The sequence below is a fragment of the Mustela erminea genome, chromosome 4 (genome assembly GCF_009829155.1).
Source record: "Mustela erminea isolate mMusErm1 chromosome 4, mMusErm1.Pri, whole genome shotgun sequence".
NCBI classification, from domain to species: domain Eukaryota; kingdom Metazoa; phylum Chordata; class Mammalia; order Carnivora; family Mustelidae; genus Mustela; species Mustela erminea.
The window spans coordinates 102,883,415-102,900,655 of NC_045617.1; the positions used below are offsets into that span (position 1 = coordinate 102,883,415).

Sequence of the window (17,241 nt, forward strand, 5' to 3'; positions counted from 1 at the left end):
AACTTTATTATCTAGCTTCAGCATAATTCCATAGTGCTTTTCATAATTTTTTACTTCAGTAATTTCTCTTCTTCTATTAACTCATTGTTCCCTTTAATTCTTTGTTCAACCAAGGGAATAAAATTTCATATTCTCTTTGTAATGTTGAACAAGTTGAGTTAGAAACATACTCAAAAGACATTTTACCTGCTTCTATTTAAGTATGGCCAATTATGCCATTGTTCAAACTTTCACTCATATTCTGGGAAATGAAAGGGAGGAAACTGTCAGAAACTATTTTTCCTCTCAAAAAGTACTAAAGAAATTGAAATATCTATGTCTTCTTTAAGATTTACTGTTTCTCTTCTTTTATAACTCCGGTTTGTGGCCCATGTTCATCACTGGTTTGATGTGGGCTCCTTTCTTTTTTTATTTATTTATTCCTTTTTAAGCTGAATTCCCTACTCCCATTGTCCTCTTATACTTTGGACAACCCAATAATGTATCTTTTTTCATTTTATTTGTGTGTCTTTGCAGTACATATATTTGTATATGTCTTTGTAATACATGTAGTTTGTTATGTGCATGTATTCTTATTTAATTTTTTAAATACATACTATACATTCTCATAGTTTAAAATATTTTTTAATCTTCTGGGGATGGTGTTTAGAGGAATTCAGGATGGTCTGGCATTTGACACATTATTATAAGGTACTGTAAAATATAACCCCTAGCAAAACTAGGCAGTCCCAAAACTATTGTAATGGAACTGTTTACCTTTATACCAAGAAGATTGGGAAACTGGCAAAATTTGTGGTGGAATGTTCTCAGTTCATCTTTAAGGAGTTTATGCTATGAGACTTAAAGTTCTTACGAGGATCTAGGGGTGCCTGGGTGGCTCAGTTTGTTAAACTTATGACTCTTGATTTCAGCTTAGGTCATGATCTCAGAGTCCTGAGATTGAGCCTGAGTTGGGCTCCTCCTTTAGTGAGGAGACTTCTTGAGATTCCTTCTCTCCATCTCCCCCCACCCTCCCACATAAGAGCACATGCTTTCTCTCTCAAATAAATAAATCTTTAAAGTTCTTACAAGGTCTTTTTAAAATTTAAAAATATGTCAGCAGGATCCATGATGGTTCCACATGTGCTAAATGTGTGCCTGACAGGATTAAGTGCGCTTTCTTTATTAAGCAGAAAATTATTGTGAAAGTGTTGAAGGCACAAGAAAGCCAAATTAAAGAATAAAAATAAAGCTTTTCTGAGTTTAAAAAATCAGAAGGCATGTATTTTAATACATATAAATATATATTTTAAGGTAAATGGTGAAAATTCTCACTCACTTCCCTGTCTCCCATCCACCCTGTTCCCCCCTCCCACCTACACTATAGGTAACCACATTTATTGCTTTCTTGTTAATCCTTTCAGTGTTTCTTTGTTCAAATAAAACAAATATAAAAATAGATATTTTGTCCCCTCTTTTGCACAAAAAGTAACTTATCAGATATGCTGCTTTGTACTTTGCTTTTTTACTTAATATTTTTTTAAGATCTATCACTAGTATATAAAGAACTTTCTCTTTTTTATAGCTCCATATTATTCCACTGTGTCTATGTACCAGTCTTTATTTAGCCAGTATCCTATGATGGATATGGCTTGCTTCCAACCTTTTCGTTCTTAAGAATCACACATTGTACATCTTTACAAGTTGCATTGTACAACTTTATGGATAAATCATTTAGTACATCATTTAGTAGTACATTGGTATCATGATATATACCTCAATCTGTTTCTGATTTTTCCATCAGCACTGATTTTACTATGGCAGCTCCACAATGTTGAGGATCTCTCTTATCTTGCTGGTCTACCTTACTTAACATGCAACACCTATCTCTGGGTCTAAACTGACTACTCAAGGGGCATCTGGTGGCTCAGTCAGTTAAGCATCTGCCTTCAGCTCAGGTCATGATCCCAAAGTCCTGGGTTTGAGACTTGTGTCAGGCTCACTCTGTAGGGAGTCTGCTTCTCCCTCTCCCTCTATTCCACTCCCTTGTTCATGTTCTCTCTCTTTTTCTCTCTTTCTCTCTCAAATATATAAGTAAAATCTTTTTTTAAGTCCTTTTATATTCAAAGTAATTATTTGTAGATATGTATTTATTGTCATTTTGTTATTTGTTTTGTGGTTATTTCTATAGGTTTTCTCTGATCCTTTCTTCTCTTGCTCTCTTTCATGGTTTTTGGCCTGATACACTTGGATCCCTTTCTCTTTATTCTCTACATATCTTCCCAGTTTTTGACTTGTGGTTACCATTAGGTTTGCATAAAATAGTTTCTGCATAGAACAGTCTATATTAGGTTGATGATTGCTTAATTTTGAAACCATCCTTTACACTTCTCCTCATATTTTAGATATATAATGCCATATTCTACATCCTTTCATTTTATGAATAACTTTTTCTGGTTTTTACAAAAGTACTTACTTATATTGCTTTTGTATTTTTTTACTTTTCATACTCTCATTTGTGGTCTTTCCTTTTCATTCAAAGAGTCTCCTTTAATATTTCTTGTAGGGCTGCATTAGTGGTGATGAGTTACTTTATTTTTTTTTTATGAAAAACTCTTTATCTCTCCTTCTATTCTGTGTAATAGCCTTGGTGGATAGAGTATTCTTGGCTGCAGATTTTTCCCTTTCAACACTTCGAATATGTCATGCCACTCCCTCCTGGCCCACAAAGTTTCTGCTGAAAAATCCACTGAAAACCTTATGGAGTTTCCCTTGTATGTAACTAACTTTTATTCTCTTGTTATTTTGAAATATTTTTCTTTATCATTACTTTTTACCATTTTAATTACTATGTGTCTTGGTGCAGACCTCCTTGGGTTGAATTAGGGGAGGGGAGCTCTCTCTGTGCCTCTTTCCCCCAGATACCTATTTCCTTCCCCAGATTAGGGAAGTTTTAAGCTATTATTTCTTCTTATAAATATTCTGCCCCCTTTTCTCTCTCTTCTTCTGAGATCCTTATAATGAGAATGTTATTATGCTTGATGGAGTCATCGATTTCCCTAAGATTATCTCAATTTGCATAATTTTCTTTCCTCTCCTTTGCTCAGCTTGGTTACTTTCCATTACTCTATCTTCCATGTCATTAATTAATTCTTCTGCTTCATCTAGTCTGCTATTTATTCCATCAAGTATACTTTTTAAAAGATTTTTTGTTTGAGAGAGAGGGAGAAAGAACTCATGAGCAGAGGGACGGACAGAAGAAGAGAGAAAAGCAGACTCCCTGCTGAACAGGAAGCCCAAGATGGGGCTTGATCCAGTACCCTGGCATTATGACCTGAGCTGAAGGCAGACACTTAACCAACTGAGCCACCCAGATGCCCCAACCATCAAGTGTATTTTTGAATTTCATTTATTGTGTTATCTCTGATTGGTTCTTTTTTTAATCTCTGTCTTAAAGGTCTCACTGATGTCCTCCACTCTTTTCTCAAGTCCAGTGAGTATCTTTATGATCATTACTTTAAACTATCTATCAGGCATATTACTTATATCTGTTTTGCTTAGATCTCTTGCTATGATTAGGTCCTGTTCTTTCATTTGGGACATATTCATCTGTCTCTTCATTTTGTCTAACTCTCTGTGTCTGTTTCTCAGTGTTAGGAAAGTCAGGTACTTCTTTTGCTTTTAACAATAACAGCCTTATGAAGAAGAGGTCCTGTAGTGCCCTGCTGTGCAGTGTTCCCTGTTCCCCAGGGCCTAGCATTTCAGGGAGTATCTCTTATGTGTGTTGCTTGTGCTCTGCTGTTAAGTCGCATTTCAGGGAGTATCTCTTATATGTGTTCCTTGTGCTCTGCTGTTAAGTCTTGGCCTCTTCTTCCTTCAGTGCAGTTGTCTGAAGAGGCTCTCTGCCAGCAAGAGTCAGGACCACTGCCATCTTCTATAAGGTTCTGGCATTGTGTGGACTCACTGTTCTCACACTAAACTATTTCTATTTCACTAGTTTCCCCAGCACTCACCTGTCTCCTGACCAGGACAGAGAGACAATTTGGATTCTCTAGCTGCTTTTCAAGAACTCTGGAGAGTCTGACTGTTTTCTCTTATCCAGCTGTCCAGATACTTATTTTTGGCTATTTCTAATTTATGATCCAGAGAGGCACCATTAACACCCTAGGGTTAATGATGGACATGGGGACTCTTTTTAGGGAGTTGTTTTGTTTTGTTTTAAACATTTTACTTATTTATTTGTCAGAGAGAGAGAAAGAGAGCAAGCACCAACAGGGGGAGCAGCAGGCAAAGGGAGAAGCAGGCTCCCTACTGAGCAAGGAGCCCAATGTACTTGATCCCAAGACCCTGGGATCATGACCTGAGCTGAAGGCAGACACTTAACCAACTGAGCCACCCAGGTGTCCCTCTTTACAGAGTTTTTAATAAACTGAGGAGCAGGAGCCAACCATGTTATTCTAGGATTGCTCCTCATTTATCTGGATATTTCTATCATATACCCTTATTCTTGTGACCCATCTTTCCTCCCCCCAAACAATGGGGTCAGGAAGAGCAAAGACACTTGAATCTGATTTCCTGCCATCCCAGCTCCTTTTTTTTCCAGGCTTCTCCTGGCACCAGAATGTCTCTTCCCTTCCTGTGCAACATTAAACATTATGTCATACCTTTATCTCTTCTACTCTAAAGTTTATTTATACTCCAGGACCGACTGAGTGGTTCAGTCAGTTAAGCATCTGCCTGTGGCTTGGGTCATGATCTCCAGGTCCTGGAATCAAGTCCCATATTGGGAATCCCTGCTCAGCAGGGAGTCTGTTTCTCCTACTCCCTTTGTCCCTCCCCCACCACACTGGAGCTCCCTCTCTCTCAAATGAATACATAAAATATTTTTAAATAAATAAATAAAATAAAAATTAAAAAACTTTTATACTCCAGCCTTTTGGCTCTTTATAAATTCCATTGTATACTCCAATTTTCTATATAAATAGAAAGATAGATGGATACACAAGATTAATAATTTGAATAAATCCTTTCCTGGATCAATACAGCCTTGGTCTTGCAACCCAAGTACATATGTTTTCAGACTTTTGTCTTACTATTGACCTTAAAAATTACTTCTAAAACTAAAAGGAAAGCAGGAATGCTTTGTCCTAAGTGAATCTTTTTCTCTTTTCTCTGATGCAATAAGCCCCCAAATTTCTCAGTCTCAACAGTGAGGCTGTGAGTGAAAAGTTAGGGGAGAAATAGAGGGTGAAGATGAGTTACAAAGATCTGAATAGCTGTCTGGTTGATTCTTCTCTGTTATACAATTTTTCTACATTATATTCTTCACTGAAGTTAGACAGAATCCTGATTTCTGCTATGTGACAGATGTGTGCATGAAACTTTGATGTCTTCCCTTTTCTGAGCTCCCCTGCAGGGGGGAAGACAAAGCTGAGGCTAGTTCACTAGGTAGGACAACTCTTCATCTGGAGCAAGAAATGCCTGGGAGATGAGGGTTTTGTAGGTCTGATTAAGTCCCTTCAGCATATAGAACATGGGATAAACCATTAAAGTCACTTTGAACCTTCTTTTGTTGTACCTGCTTTGTATTTTAGAGAGACCCATATTCAGGAAATGCTTTTCTGCCTGGTGAGAGCTCCAGTGAAGATGAAGAGCCTTTAGCAGAACTGTCAAAGGAGGAATTGTGCATGAAAATAAAAAGTCTGAAACAAAAACTAACAAACACCCGGAAAGAAAACAGCCGACTTCGACAGTCTTTGGTCATGCTTCAAGGTAAACTTTGATAAAATTGATATTTTTAGATAAAAGGAAAAATATATGATGAATGAAAATTATTGCAAATCAGCTGTCAAGAGTGAAAAACCAAATCAGTGCTTCAGAGAAAAACAATCAAAAATCACATTTTAAGAAAATCTATGATTATATAATTTAACACAGAAGCACTCATCTTTAAGCCCTTAGTTTATGACTTAGGGAATTTTAGATTATTCCTACAAAATATCAAATGTTGTATTCATTTAATAATATTCAATGGCTATTTATTGAGCATTTAATAGGGGTTACTCACTGTGGTAGGCCCCAGAGAGAAAAGGTTAGTAAGACAGAACAAATAAGTTATCATGTTCATAATGTGCTTATCTTATTCCCCTCTGCTAAGGAAAGTACTAGAAAATGGGACCTATTATGAGACATTATAGAACCACTGGAAATAAAGATCCTGTACATTGAAGTATAGTTTTGGAGTTGGGAAAAGTAGTCTGGGAAATAGTCACATTCCACTGAAGACTAATAAAGGAGAAAGATCGATTTATGCAAATTAAAAACCACTTGGTATAATGTCTTTTTTAGGATCCTATATTGTATTTAAGTGTTTAGTTTTCAAAAATTATGTTTTCCATTTGCAGTTAAGCATCATGCACTATTTTGTGCTGCTGAATATTTGGCAATCATGTCTTGTGTTGGGCAATATTCTGTTGTAAAACAGTAAATACACAGACCATTTTGAAAATAAATCCCTCTGGCTGCTATGTACAAATGAGTACAAATAACACAAGAAAGAAATCAGGGAAGGGCCACTCTCCAACAGTATTGCAGTCATCCAGACTAACATGATGGCACCCTAGCCCAGGACAATGGTTATCGAAGTAAAGAGGACAGTTCCACATAATTATGGAGGCAGAACTGATAGGAGACAGATAGAACATGGTGATGAGCTAGATTTTCATTTTGTGGTAATGACTCATATACTTTCCTAATAATATTTATTACAGTGAAGACTTCATAGTTTTAAGTAGAAGCAGTTACAGCTAAAACATATTTATTCCAACACCAAACCATTATGTCTTTATTTTTTTCTACTTTAAATATTGAATTTTTTTTTAAAGATTTTATTTATTTATTTGACAGAGAAAGAGGCAGGCAGAGAGAGAGAGAGAGAGGGAATCAGGCTCCCCGCTGAGCAGAGAGCCCGATATGGGACTCGATCCCAGGACCCTGAGATCATGGCCTGAACCGAAGGCAGCGGCTTAACCCGCTGAGCCACCCAGGCGCCCCATAAATATTGAATTTTTATAACCAATGTTTTGCCTTTTTTTTTTTTTCTGGTGAGGTTTTTGTGATTTCAAACAACAGATCATTCTCATTTTCATATAATCTGTTCCAGGACTTAGAGTAAGATGAAAAGCTAGTTTATAAAGTTAGTATAAATTGCTGGCTAAAAGTATTGATTTTTGAGTTACAGGCCTTGGTTTGAATCCCAACTCTTCTTACTGGCTATACAACTGGTGCCATGTCACTTTACTGGGCCCCCAGCTCCAACTTCAAAATGGGAGGGGGGGAGGTGGCGGGGATAACCTATCATGTCCTTGCTGCTGTGATGATTAGAAGAGATCATTGGAAGAAATGCTTCACCCAAAGCACATGACAGGTGTTCAGTAATGGTATTTATTATTGTTACTGTCTCTGCTTTTATCAACACCAGAACCTGACACATAGAAGCCCCAAAAGAAAATTATTACACCAATTTTTGTTATACATTTAGATGATAAAATTCTAAGTGTGAGTAGCAAATGAGTTTCAATAGTATGTGAAAAGAATCACTATGACAAGCTTCTTCTCCCTCCCACACTCCCAGTTGCCATTTCATTTTTTCTCTCTGCCAACTTCTTACACCTCCTCCCATATCCTCGCTCTCAGTTGATGACTTTGCTTCTGACTTCATTGAGAAATTGAAGGATATGAAATAGACTGCCGTCTCCTTGCACCCATGCTTTTTTTTTTTTTTTTTGTATTTTTATTTTTAAAGTAAGCTCTATGCCAAACTTAGGGCTTGAACTCACTACCTCAAGATGAAGAACTGCATGCTCTACCAACTGAACCAGCCAAGTGCCCTATCCCGCACCTATGCCTTATGCTTCACTCTCTCCTGTCACTCATGATGACCTACTCTCTTGTCTAGCCCAAAACAGTTATCTCCACCTATGCGTCAGATGCCATCCTCTTTCACCTAAGGACATAGCTCTAGAGCTTCTCCTGGCTCTCCAACACAAGATAAAATTTTCCTTCTCTAATGAATCATTCCCCTTAGCACCAGACTTACCATTATTTAAAAAACAAAACCAAACCCCGTCCAAGCTATTTGCTTCTCCACCTTCCACTCTATTTCTTTCCTCCCCTTTATAGGAAAAACTCCCTAAATGATCTGATGCTACACACTGTGTTCAATTTTTCCCCTTCTACCCTCTCTGGATCCACTTCAATTAGTTCCTTATTGTTCTATTATAATTTCTTTCTCTTGTTCACTATAACTCCCATATATAAGTTTACTGGTAACAAAGTACTACAAATTGCATAACTTAAACAACAGAACTGTGCTGTCTCCCTTCTGGAGGCTAACATTCCAAAATTAAGGTGTCAGCAGGATCACACTCCCGCTAAAGGCACCAGGGAAGCCCTCTCTCCCAGCTTCTGGTTGTTCCTTGACTTGAGGCCATGTAATGCCAGGCTTCTTGTGGTGTTCTCCCCATATGCTTATCTCTCATCATGTCTAAATTTCCCCATTCTTATAAGGACACCAGTCATACTGGATCAGGGCCCACCTTAATGACCTCAGTTAAATTTGATGACAAATATAAAGACCCTATTTCCAAATAAGTTTGCACTCTGAGGTACTAGGGGTTAGGACTCCAATTTATCTTTTTGAGGGGACCCATAACATTCCATATTGCTAATCTCAAAAACCATTTTTTTGGAGAGAGAGAGCACAGAGGGAGAGTAAGAGGGAGAAGCAGAGAGTTCAATGCGGGGCTCAATCCCAAGACCCTGAGATCATGACCTGAGCCCAAGGCAGATGCTTAGCCAACTGAGCCCCCCAGGTGCTCCTCAAAAGCCATTTCTTTTTTTTTTTTTTTTCAAAAGCCATTTCTTGATGATCATCTAATTGCCCTGTGACCAGCATTTGAGACATTTGGCTATGTCTCCTTCTCTGGAAGTTTCCTCATTTAGCTTTTAGAACACCACATTTATCAGTTTTCCTCTTACACTGCTGATCTTTCTATCTAAATCCATATGGCTGATTTATTTTATCATCTTACTCTCTAAATATTTGATGATGCCCCAAGCTCAGACCTTGAACTTCTTTTCTTTCTATGTACACTCACTTCATAGGTGATCATATCTAATTACATCATGTTCAAATCCATCAATAAACTATGATTCTCCAGCCAGGACTTCCCCCTTTAACCCAAACTCATTGTCCAACTGTGTACATGACATAACTGACAGGTTTCTCAGACTAACATGTGCAAACCACACTCCTGACCTGTTTTTGCCTTTCTTCCTCATCTTGGTTAATGCTAACTTCATTGTTCCAATTTCTCAAATGAAAAACCAATTTCTATATTTCTTTTACATCATACACTCAGTCCATTGACAAATCTTACTGACCTTGCTTTCAAAACATTTTTGGGATACAATCCTTTTTACCACCCCTACTACTGTCACTCTAGTCCAAGCCACCATTATCTCACACATAGAATATTATGGTGGATTCCTAGCTGGTGTCACTATTTTTGATCTTGCTTTTCTCTAGTCTATTCTCAGCACAGTTGCAAGAATAATCCTGTTAAACAAAATCAGTTCACGTCACTTCTCTCTTCAGAACCCTTAAGTATATTTCCTCCTCACTCAGGGGAAAACAGAAATCATTTTTATGATCTTTAGTCCTTATGCATTCCGGCTATTTTCCTTCTACTTACCTCTCTTAGTCTTATTTTCTACTACTTTCCCCTCCTTCTCTGTGATCCAGCCACACTGAACTACTTGTGTTTTCTTTGAAGACATCAGACATGTTCTTACTTTAGTGTCTTTGTACTGGTCATTTCCTCAAGCTGGAATGTTCTTCCCCCAGAAGAACATTCTTCTCACTTACTCACTTCAAGACCTTACTCTAAATTCATCTTTTCCCTAAACTCCTTCCTCAATATAAAATTTCAGCCTCTCTCTCTGCAACGTATTTTATCTTCCCCTGCTTCATTTCCTCTTTGGCACTTACAAATCTCTATATAATCTATTATCTATTATATATTTAATATTCTCTACCCCCTCCATACACACACACACACACAGACACACACACACACAAGTGTACCTCCAGAAACCAAGTCATAGAGTTAGCTATTGGCTGGAATTCAGGCAACAGGAACTGCCCACTACTGCTGTGGTACTCATCATGCATTTACTCATTCGGTAATATTTATAAAGTCCTCCTATATATTAGTCACTGTTCTAAGTACCTAGGAAAGTCCAGCAAATAAAACAAAGATCCTTGCTCTCATGGAACCTACATTCTACTGGGGCAAGACAGTCAAAAGCTGTAATAATTAATAATTGAATAAATTATATAAAATGTTAGCTGATAGTAGTATGTAAAAAATAAGGAAGGTAAAAGAAGATTGGGATTTGAGGGAGAGCATAAAAATACAATCTTAGGGGTACTACCTGGGTGGCTCAGTGGGTTAAAGCCTCTGCCTTCGGCTCAGGTAATGATCTCAGGGTCCTGGGATTGAGCCCTGCATTGGGCTCTCTGCTCAGCAGGGAGCCTGCTTCCCTTCCTCTCTCTCTGCCTGCCTCTCTGCCTACTTGTGATCTCTGTCTGTCAAATAAATAAATAAAATCTTTTTTAAAAATACACAATCTTAAATACAGTCCTAAATAACATGATCAGAGGAGGCCTCCTTGTAAAGCTACAGTTGGGAAGTAGGAAGATAACAGAGAGTTGAAATTTTATGTATAATCCAAATAAGAAAGGGTCTGAGAAAAGAATGCGGAATGGTTATTTATCTTTTGCTCAGTAATGCTCTTAATAACATTTTGAACTAAGAATCAGGGCTCTTTTTCAGTTTATAAAGCCTACTGAGGAAAAATGGTAGAATATATATGCCATTTTAGACTTTCAGAAGAGCAAATGTGTGTCTGCTATACATGTATGTTTTAAGCATTTGAAACATGTCTTATGGACCACAACTGACCAACACCATAAGATATAAAAGGAAAATAGTGATATATCTATTTTATAGAAGGTATTAAGTTGTCATTATTTTTAGAGAATGAATGTATACCTAGGAAAAAGAAAGCATCAACTGAAAATTCAACTCTCGTAAAAAATGAGATTTCAGTAAAGAATCAAAAATCAGTTAAGTTTTGCCCCAGTTTCTTTAAGTATGACATAATGCTTAAGTGAAATGTGTGTGACTCTCCCTTCTCTTCTGAAACCTTACTAAAAATAAACTTAAAGTGTGTAAAAGCACAAGGTCAGGGAAACTGTAAAGAAGACCACAGCAGCTAAAAGATGCCAGTAAAATTTTAGACACTGAAAAGCAGATGAGTGAGTAGTAACTGACTAGCTGTAAGAATCTAAAAACTCAGTGTCTGGGATGGGGGTGCGGAGTGGGTAGAGGTAGAGAAATTAAAAAGAAAGAAGCTAAATCACACCAGAGAACTATAAATGGTTTAGGATTTGTACCTGTGAAAGGGATTATGATAGTGCTGGTAGTGTGAAAACTGGAGTCATTGAAAGACCTACATAAAGACCTTTTGGGACCACAAAGTCACATATTCTCCCTATGTAGCCTGCAACTACCACCCTTCACCGCAGTAGAAGATGGAGGTTTTCACTCAGAAGAGGTTGAACCAAATCTATGAACTCAGGGACACTGAGCCAAGCTGAGGGAGGGTGCTTATTTAAGGAAATCCTCTAACATGGAACACAAATCAAAATGAACAAAGAGAATAATAATGTCAGAGGGAACAGAGACAATTCAGGGAGCAGTAGAAATTTGCACAAAACAAGAACAGGGTTAGTTTAAGAGAGGAATATCCAAAGAACAAGGGGGAGAAACCTAGAAATTCAGTAAAATGTCTGGAAGTAAAGTTAAGAAAATCTTGTAGATATTAGAGTAAGAAGACCCAGAAAAGGAAAATAGAAAAGATTAGGTAAAATAATGAATTAGTCCCAGAGGTTAAATGACCAAAGACAAGAGAACCTAAAAGGTATGAGAGAAGAGGGAGAAGTTATTTAATATTAATACCACAAATTTCTAGAATTGAAGGTCACAATTTTTTACATTAAAAGATAACACCCAAAGCAAAAAGACTTGTCCAAGTCATAACATTGTGAAATTTCAGAACAGCAGAAGTAAAGGGAAGATTCAAAAGCTTTCAGAGGAAGTAAATACGCCCCATGCTAAGGACTGGGAATCAGAATGGCATTGGACTTTTCACCAGCAACACTGGAAGTTCCAAGAAAAATAAGCAATGCCTTCTAAATTACGAAGGGAATGTAACTCTAAACTTCTATACCTGAGTGAAATTATCAACCAAGTGTTAGGGCTGGTAATACTTTCATACAACATCTCACTAATGTACTTCCTATTTCTTTTTCAAAGGCTAAGGGAGGAAAAACTCCTCCCAAATGAGAGAGTAAATCTAGAAAAATAAAAAACATGACATCCAGGGAATAGGTGGTCCAATTCAGGAGAGAGGCAAGGAGGTGTCATTGAAGGATAGTGAAGGGAAACTCCAAGATGAAAAGTATACAGTCGCCTAGAAGCAGCTAGCCCAGACTGTGGAGGAATATGCAGGGCTCCAGAGGAGACAGCTCCAAGAAATATATGAAATTGGCATTTGACATGATATATCCAAATATATAAAGAGATTTACATAGGAAGTTTAGAGATGTATAGAAGTTTAGGGTGAGAGAAATAGTGTAAAAAACAATAATAATAAGGTAATTATTAACTCTAGGCGGGGGGAATCATGTTTTAAAGAAAAAGAAATGTGAATAATGTTTACATCAGTATAATAATGAAAGCACAATATTTATTAAACAATTGTGTTATCACTATTCTGGGAAGATGAGAAGAGTGTGTGTATGTTTGCGTGTGAGTAGCAGGTATGTGTATTTCTGCGTGGCTGGGAGAGGAGTTGAAAGAGAACAATATTGCCATATTACATAGTTGAAAATCATTAAGAAGCGGTGCCTAACTTGCTCAGTCATAGAGAATGTCACTCTTGATCTCAGAGTGGTGAGTTCAAGCCCCACGTTGCATGTAGAACTTACTTAAAAAAAAAAAAAGAAAATAGAAAATCAGTAAATAATTATATGGATCTGAAAAATCAATAAATAGTTGTATATGCACATTATTATTTAAGAGTATGAAAGTAAGTACCAAAAGAAATAGTTAAATGATTTGGGATTGGTGATCTCTAAGAGCGATAATCAGGAGTGGTGAGTGATAAGGCAGAAGACTACTGTTATTCATTATAAGCCTTATTTTATTTCAAAACTGATAAAAGTATATAATACATGCCCCCAAATCTAGCAGCTACTATTTTTTTAAATCAGTAATTTCTTTATAGTACAGAAATTTCCAGTTATTTTCTTAGGGGGAAAAAAAAAAAGAATCCAGTCACATTAATTACAAATAACTATAAAATAGCTACTAGTAACCTAAATAAGACACATATGTGGTCAATGAAGAAATATAAAAAACTCAGCGAAGAAATATAAATTAATGGAGAGACTTGTCACATTCATTGATGAAAGGAGAAGATGCCAATTCATCCCCAAATAACTAATACTTTCAGTGGGATTCCAATAAAAATACTAATGATTTTTGTTTTGTTTTGTTTTTGGAAATTTGACAATGATCATTATAAAGCTAACCTGAAAAAGTAGGCAAAATCAATTAGGAATCTTCTGAAAAAAGAATATGAGGGTATAACCTGTCAACATAAATCATATAAATTTCAAATGACTAAAAATAAGTTATTTGGGGGCACCTGAGTGGCTCAGTGCGTTGAGCCTCTGCCTTTGGCTCAGGACATGATCTTGGGGTCCTGGGATCAAGCCCCACGACAGGCTCCTGCTCAGCTGGGAACTTGCTTCCCTCTCTCTCTCTCTGCCTGCCTCTCTGCCTGCTTGTGATCTCTGTCTGTCAAATAAATAAATAAAATCTTTTAAAAATAAAAGTTACTAGTGCAAGATCAGCAATGGTGATTTGGAACAGAATGCAGATCCCTCAGTCAGAACCTCATATATGACAGAGAAACTATCCTACAAACGCTATGGCATAGAGGTAAATAGTACAGATTTAGAGGGGCCAAACCACCTGGGTTCAAATCCTGACTCTGCCACCTACTGTCTGTGTTACCATGTGAAAGTTGTTCAACCACTCTGTGCCTCAGTTTCCTCATCTCAAAACTGGAAATAATGACAGTGCTTGCCTGGGTGACATGTAAAGCATTCAGAACAGAACCTGGCAATAGCAGGTGCCATGTAATTTCCTTGCTGTTAATGTTGTTCGGTATCATAAGTCGTCAGGCCCAACTTCATGGATCCGTGCCCTAAGTAGGCAGTCAGAGCCCTGCTCTTAGAAAGGCCCCACATACTAGTTAAAGGCTTTACTGTCACCATATTAAGGTTATTAAGAAGTTTTGAACAAAGAGCACTGCATTTTCATATTTGCAATGAGCCTGGCATTTCATGTAGCAAGTCCTACAAGTTAATCAGGAAAAGGATAAATTATTCAGCAAATGGCTCTGGGGAAACTGATATTGCAGCGTGTGTTGGGGATGGGGGATCCAAGTTCAAGTTAAGTTCTCATTCCACTCCATGTGGCACACTAAAAACCATAACTATACAATTGTTTATCTTTTTTAAAGATTTTATTTATTTATTTGACAGAGAGAGAGATTACAAGTAGGCAGAGAGGAAGAGAGAGGGGGAAGCAGGCTCCCTGCTGAGCAGAGACCCCCCCCCCAACAATGTGCTCGATCCCAGGACCCCGAGATCGTGACCCAAGCCGAAGGCAGAGGCTCAACCTACTGAGCCACCCAGGTGCCCCATAACTATACAATTTAAATAAAAAACCTATGTTCTGAATTTTGAGTGGGAAGTACTGGTTTAAATACATGATGAGATTTATCTTTATCTTTTTTTAATTAAATTTATTTATTTTCAGCATAACAGCATTCATTATTTTTTCACCACACCCAGTGCTCCATGCAATCCGTGCCCTCTATAATACCCACCACCTGGTACCCCAACCTCCCACCCACCCCCGCCACTTCAAACCCCTCAGATTGTTTTTCAGAGTCCATAGTCTCTCATGATTCGCCTCCCCTTCCAATTTCCCCCAACTCCCTTCTCCTCTCTAACTCCCCATGTCCTCCATGCTATTTGTTATGCACCACAAATAAGTGAAACCATATGATAATTGACTCTCTCTGCTTGACTTATTTCACTCAGCATAACATCTTCCAGTCCCGTCCATGTTGCTACAAAAGTTGGGTATTCATCCTTTCTGACGGAGGTCCATAGTGTATATGGACCACATTTTCCTTATCCATTCGTCCGTTGAAAGGCATCTTGGTTCTTTCCATAGTTTGGCAACCATGGCCATTGCTGCTATAAACATTGGGATACAGATGGCCCTTCTTTTGACGACATCTGTATCCTTGGGGTAAATACCCAGGAGTGCAATGGCAGGGTCATAGGGAAGTTCTATTTTTAATTTCTTGAGGAATCTCCACACTGTTCTCCAAAGAGGCTGCACCAACTTGCATTCCCACCAACAGTGTAAGAGGGTTTCCCTTTCTCCACATCCCCTCCAACACATGTTGTTTCCTGTCTTATTAATTTTGGCCATTCCAACTGGTGTAAGGTGATATCTCAATGTGGTTTTAATTTGAATCTCCCTGAGGGCTAGTGATGATGAACATTTTTTCATGTGTCTGATAGCCATTTGTATGTCGTCATTGGAGAAGTCTCTGTTCATATCTTCTGCCCATTTTTTTATATGATTGCCTGTTTTGTGTGTGTTGAGGAAATTTATCTTTAAAAATTAATAATATATATTTTCTAATACTCTTCACTGAATAGGCGTAAAAGCAAGAGCTCAATAGCAAGAATACTTTTAGCACCTGGATTTGGTTATATAACACTTCCCACTAAAAGGAGCTAGGGTTCCTTGGAGAAATGGCTGAATCCAGAATTTGCACAGGCAATGTGTGAGATGAGCCTTTTTGGGAGCCTAGAACAGAAAATCCAAATGAGAAACTTGTCATAGCAGAAAGCAAGGCAGTTAACAAAGACTATATAGATGTGCCAGTTAGAAGAGGTTCCTAGGGCGCCTGGGTGGCTCAGTGGGTTAAAGCCTATGCTTTTGGCTCAGGTCATGATCCCAGGGTTCTGGGATAGAGCCCTGCATTGGGCTCTCTGCTCAGCAGGGAGTCTGCTTCCTCCTCTCTCTCTGCCTGCCTCTCTGCCTACTTGTGATCTCTGTTTGTCAAACAAATAAATGAAATCTTTAAAAAAAAAAAAAAAAAAGAAGAAGAAGAAGAAGAAGAAAAAGAGGTTCCCACTGGCCAAAGATGAGACTTTTTGAGGATCAACAGTAAGGATGACCACGGCAGGTTATCATGTATATTTAAATGCATGAGTTCATAATGGTATTCAAAAAAGAAAAAAAGCTTAAAAAAAAAAAAGAAAAAACTTAATGGTCATCTGAAAACTGGTAAATACAGATAATAAAACAAGCATTTACCCTGCCATTATTATAGGAAATAAACCTAAGTGTAACCAAATAGTTGATGGGAGGAAGTTTCCCTTTGTACAAGAATTCTAGCTAATAAATGAAAAAAAAAGTACTAGAATATCACAATTTTGCAACTCCTTATGATGTAATGAATCTAAAGGGTGATAATCAGTAACGACTAATATCACAAAAAAAGCTAACCATGCATTCAATTCTATCCGATAGAATTTTAAAATCCTACCCAAATTTAATCAAGACTTTTTTTTTTTTTTAAGATTTTATTTATTTATTTGACAGAGAGAGAGGCAGGCAGAGAGAGAGAGAGAGAGGGAAGCAGGCTCCCTGCTGAGCAGAGAGCCCGATATGGGACTCGATCCCAGGACCCTGAGATCATGACCTGAGCCGAAGGCAGCAGCTTAACCCGCTGAGCCACCCAGGCGCCCTAATCAAGACTTTAGATCTGATTACCAATTTAGAGCTAATTTAAGGAACAGAATAATATGTTAAACAGTATGTCATCGATACAATCAGCAAAATCCCACTGTGGGAAACCATGTAAAACAAATAATCCAGTTTCTTCAATTAATAAATTCCAAGGAAAAAATTAGGAAAGAGAGAGAAAAAATACCTGTAGTTTATAAAAGAGATAGTAACTACTCATAATATG

At 37.6% G+C, this 17,241-nt stretch overlaps 1 protein-coding gene across 2 annotated transcripts in view; it reads left to right on the forward strand.

The window, feature by feature from the left end:
• BEND6 (BEN domain containing 6) overlaps window positions 1–17,241 on the forward strand; it is a 50,931-nt gene that overhangs the window by 19,424 nt on the left and 14,266 nt on the right. Inside the window, exons 3-4 of one of the 2 annotated variants that reach the window (XM_032340327.1) lie at window positions 3,437–3,472; window positions 5,574–5,751. In XM_032340327.1, coding sequence (XP_032196218.1) covers window positions 3,437–3,472; window positions 5,574–5,751 — 214 coding nt within the window. The remainder of the gene's footprint in view (window positions 1–3,436; window positions 3,473–5,573; window positions 5,752–17,241) is intronic. The other variant, XM_032340328.1, reaches the window with a different exon arrangement.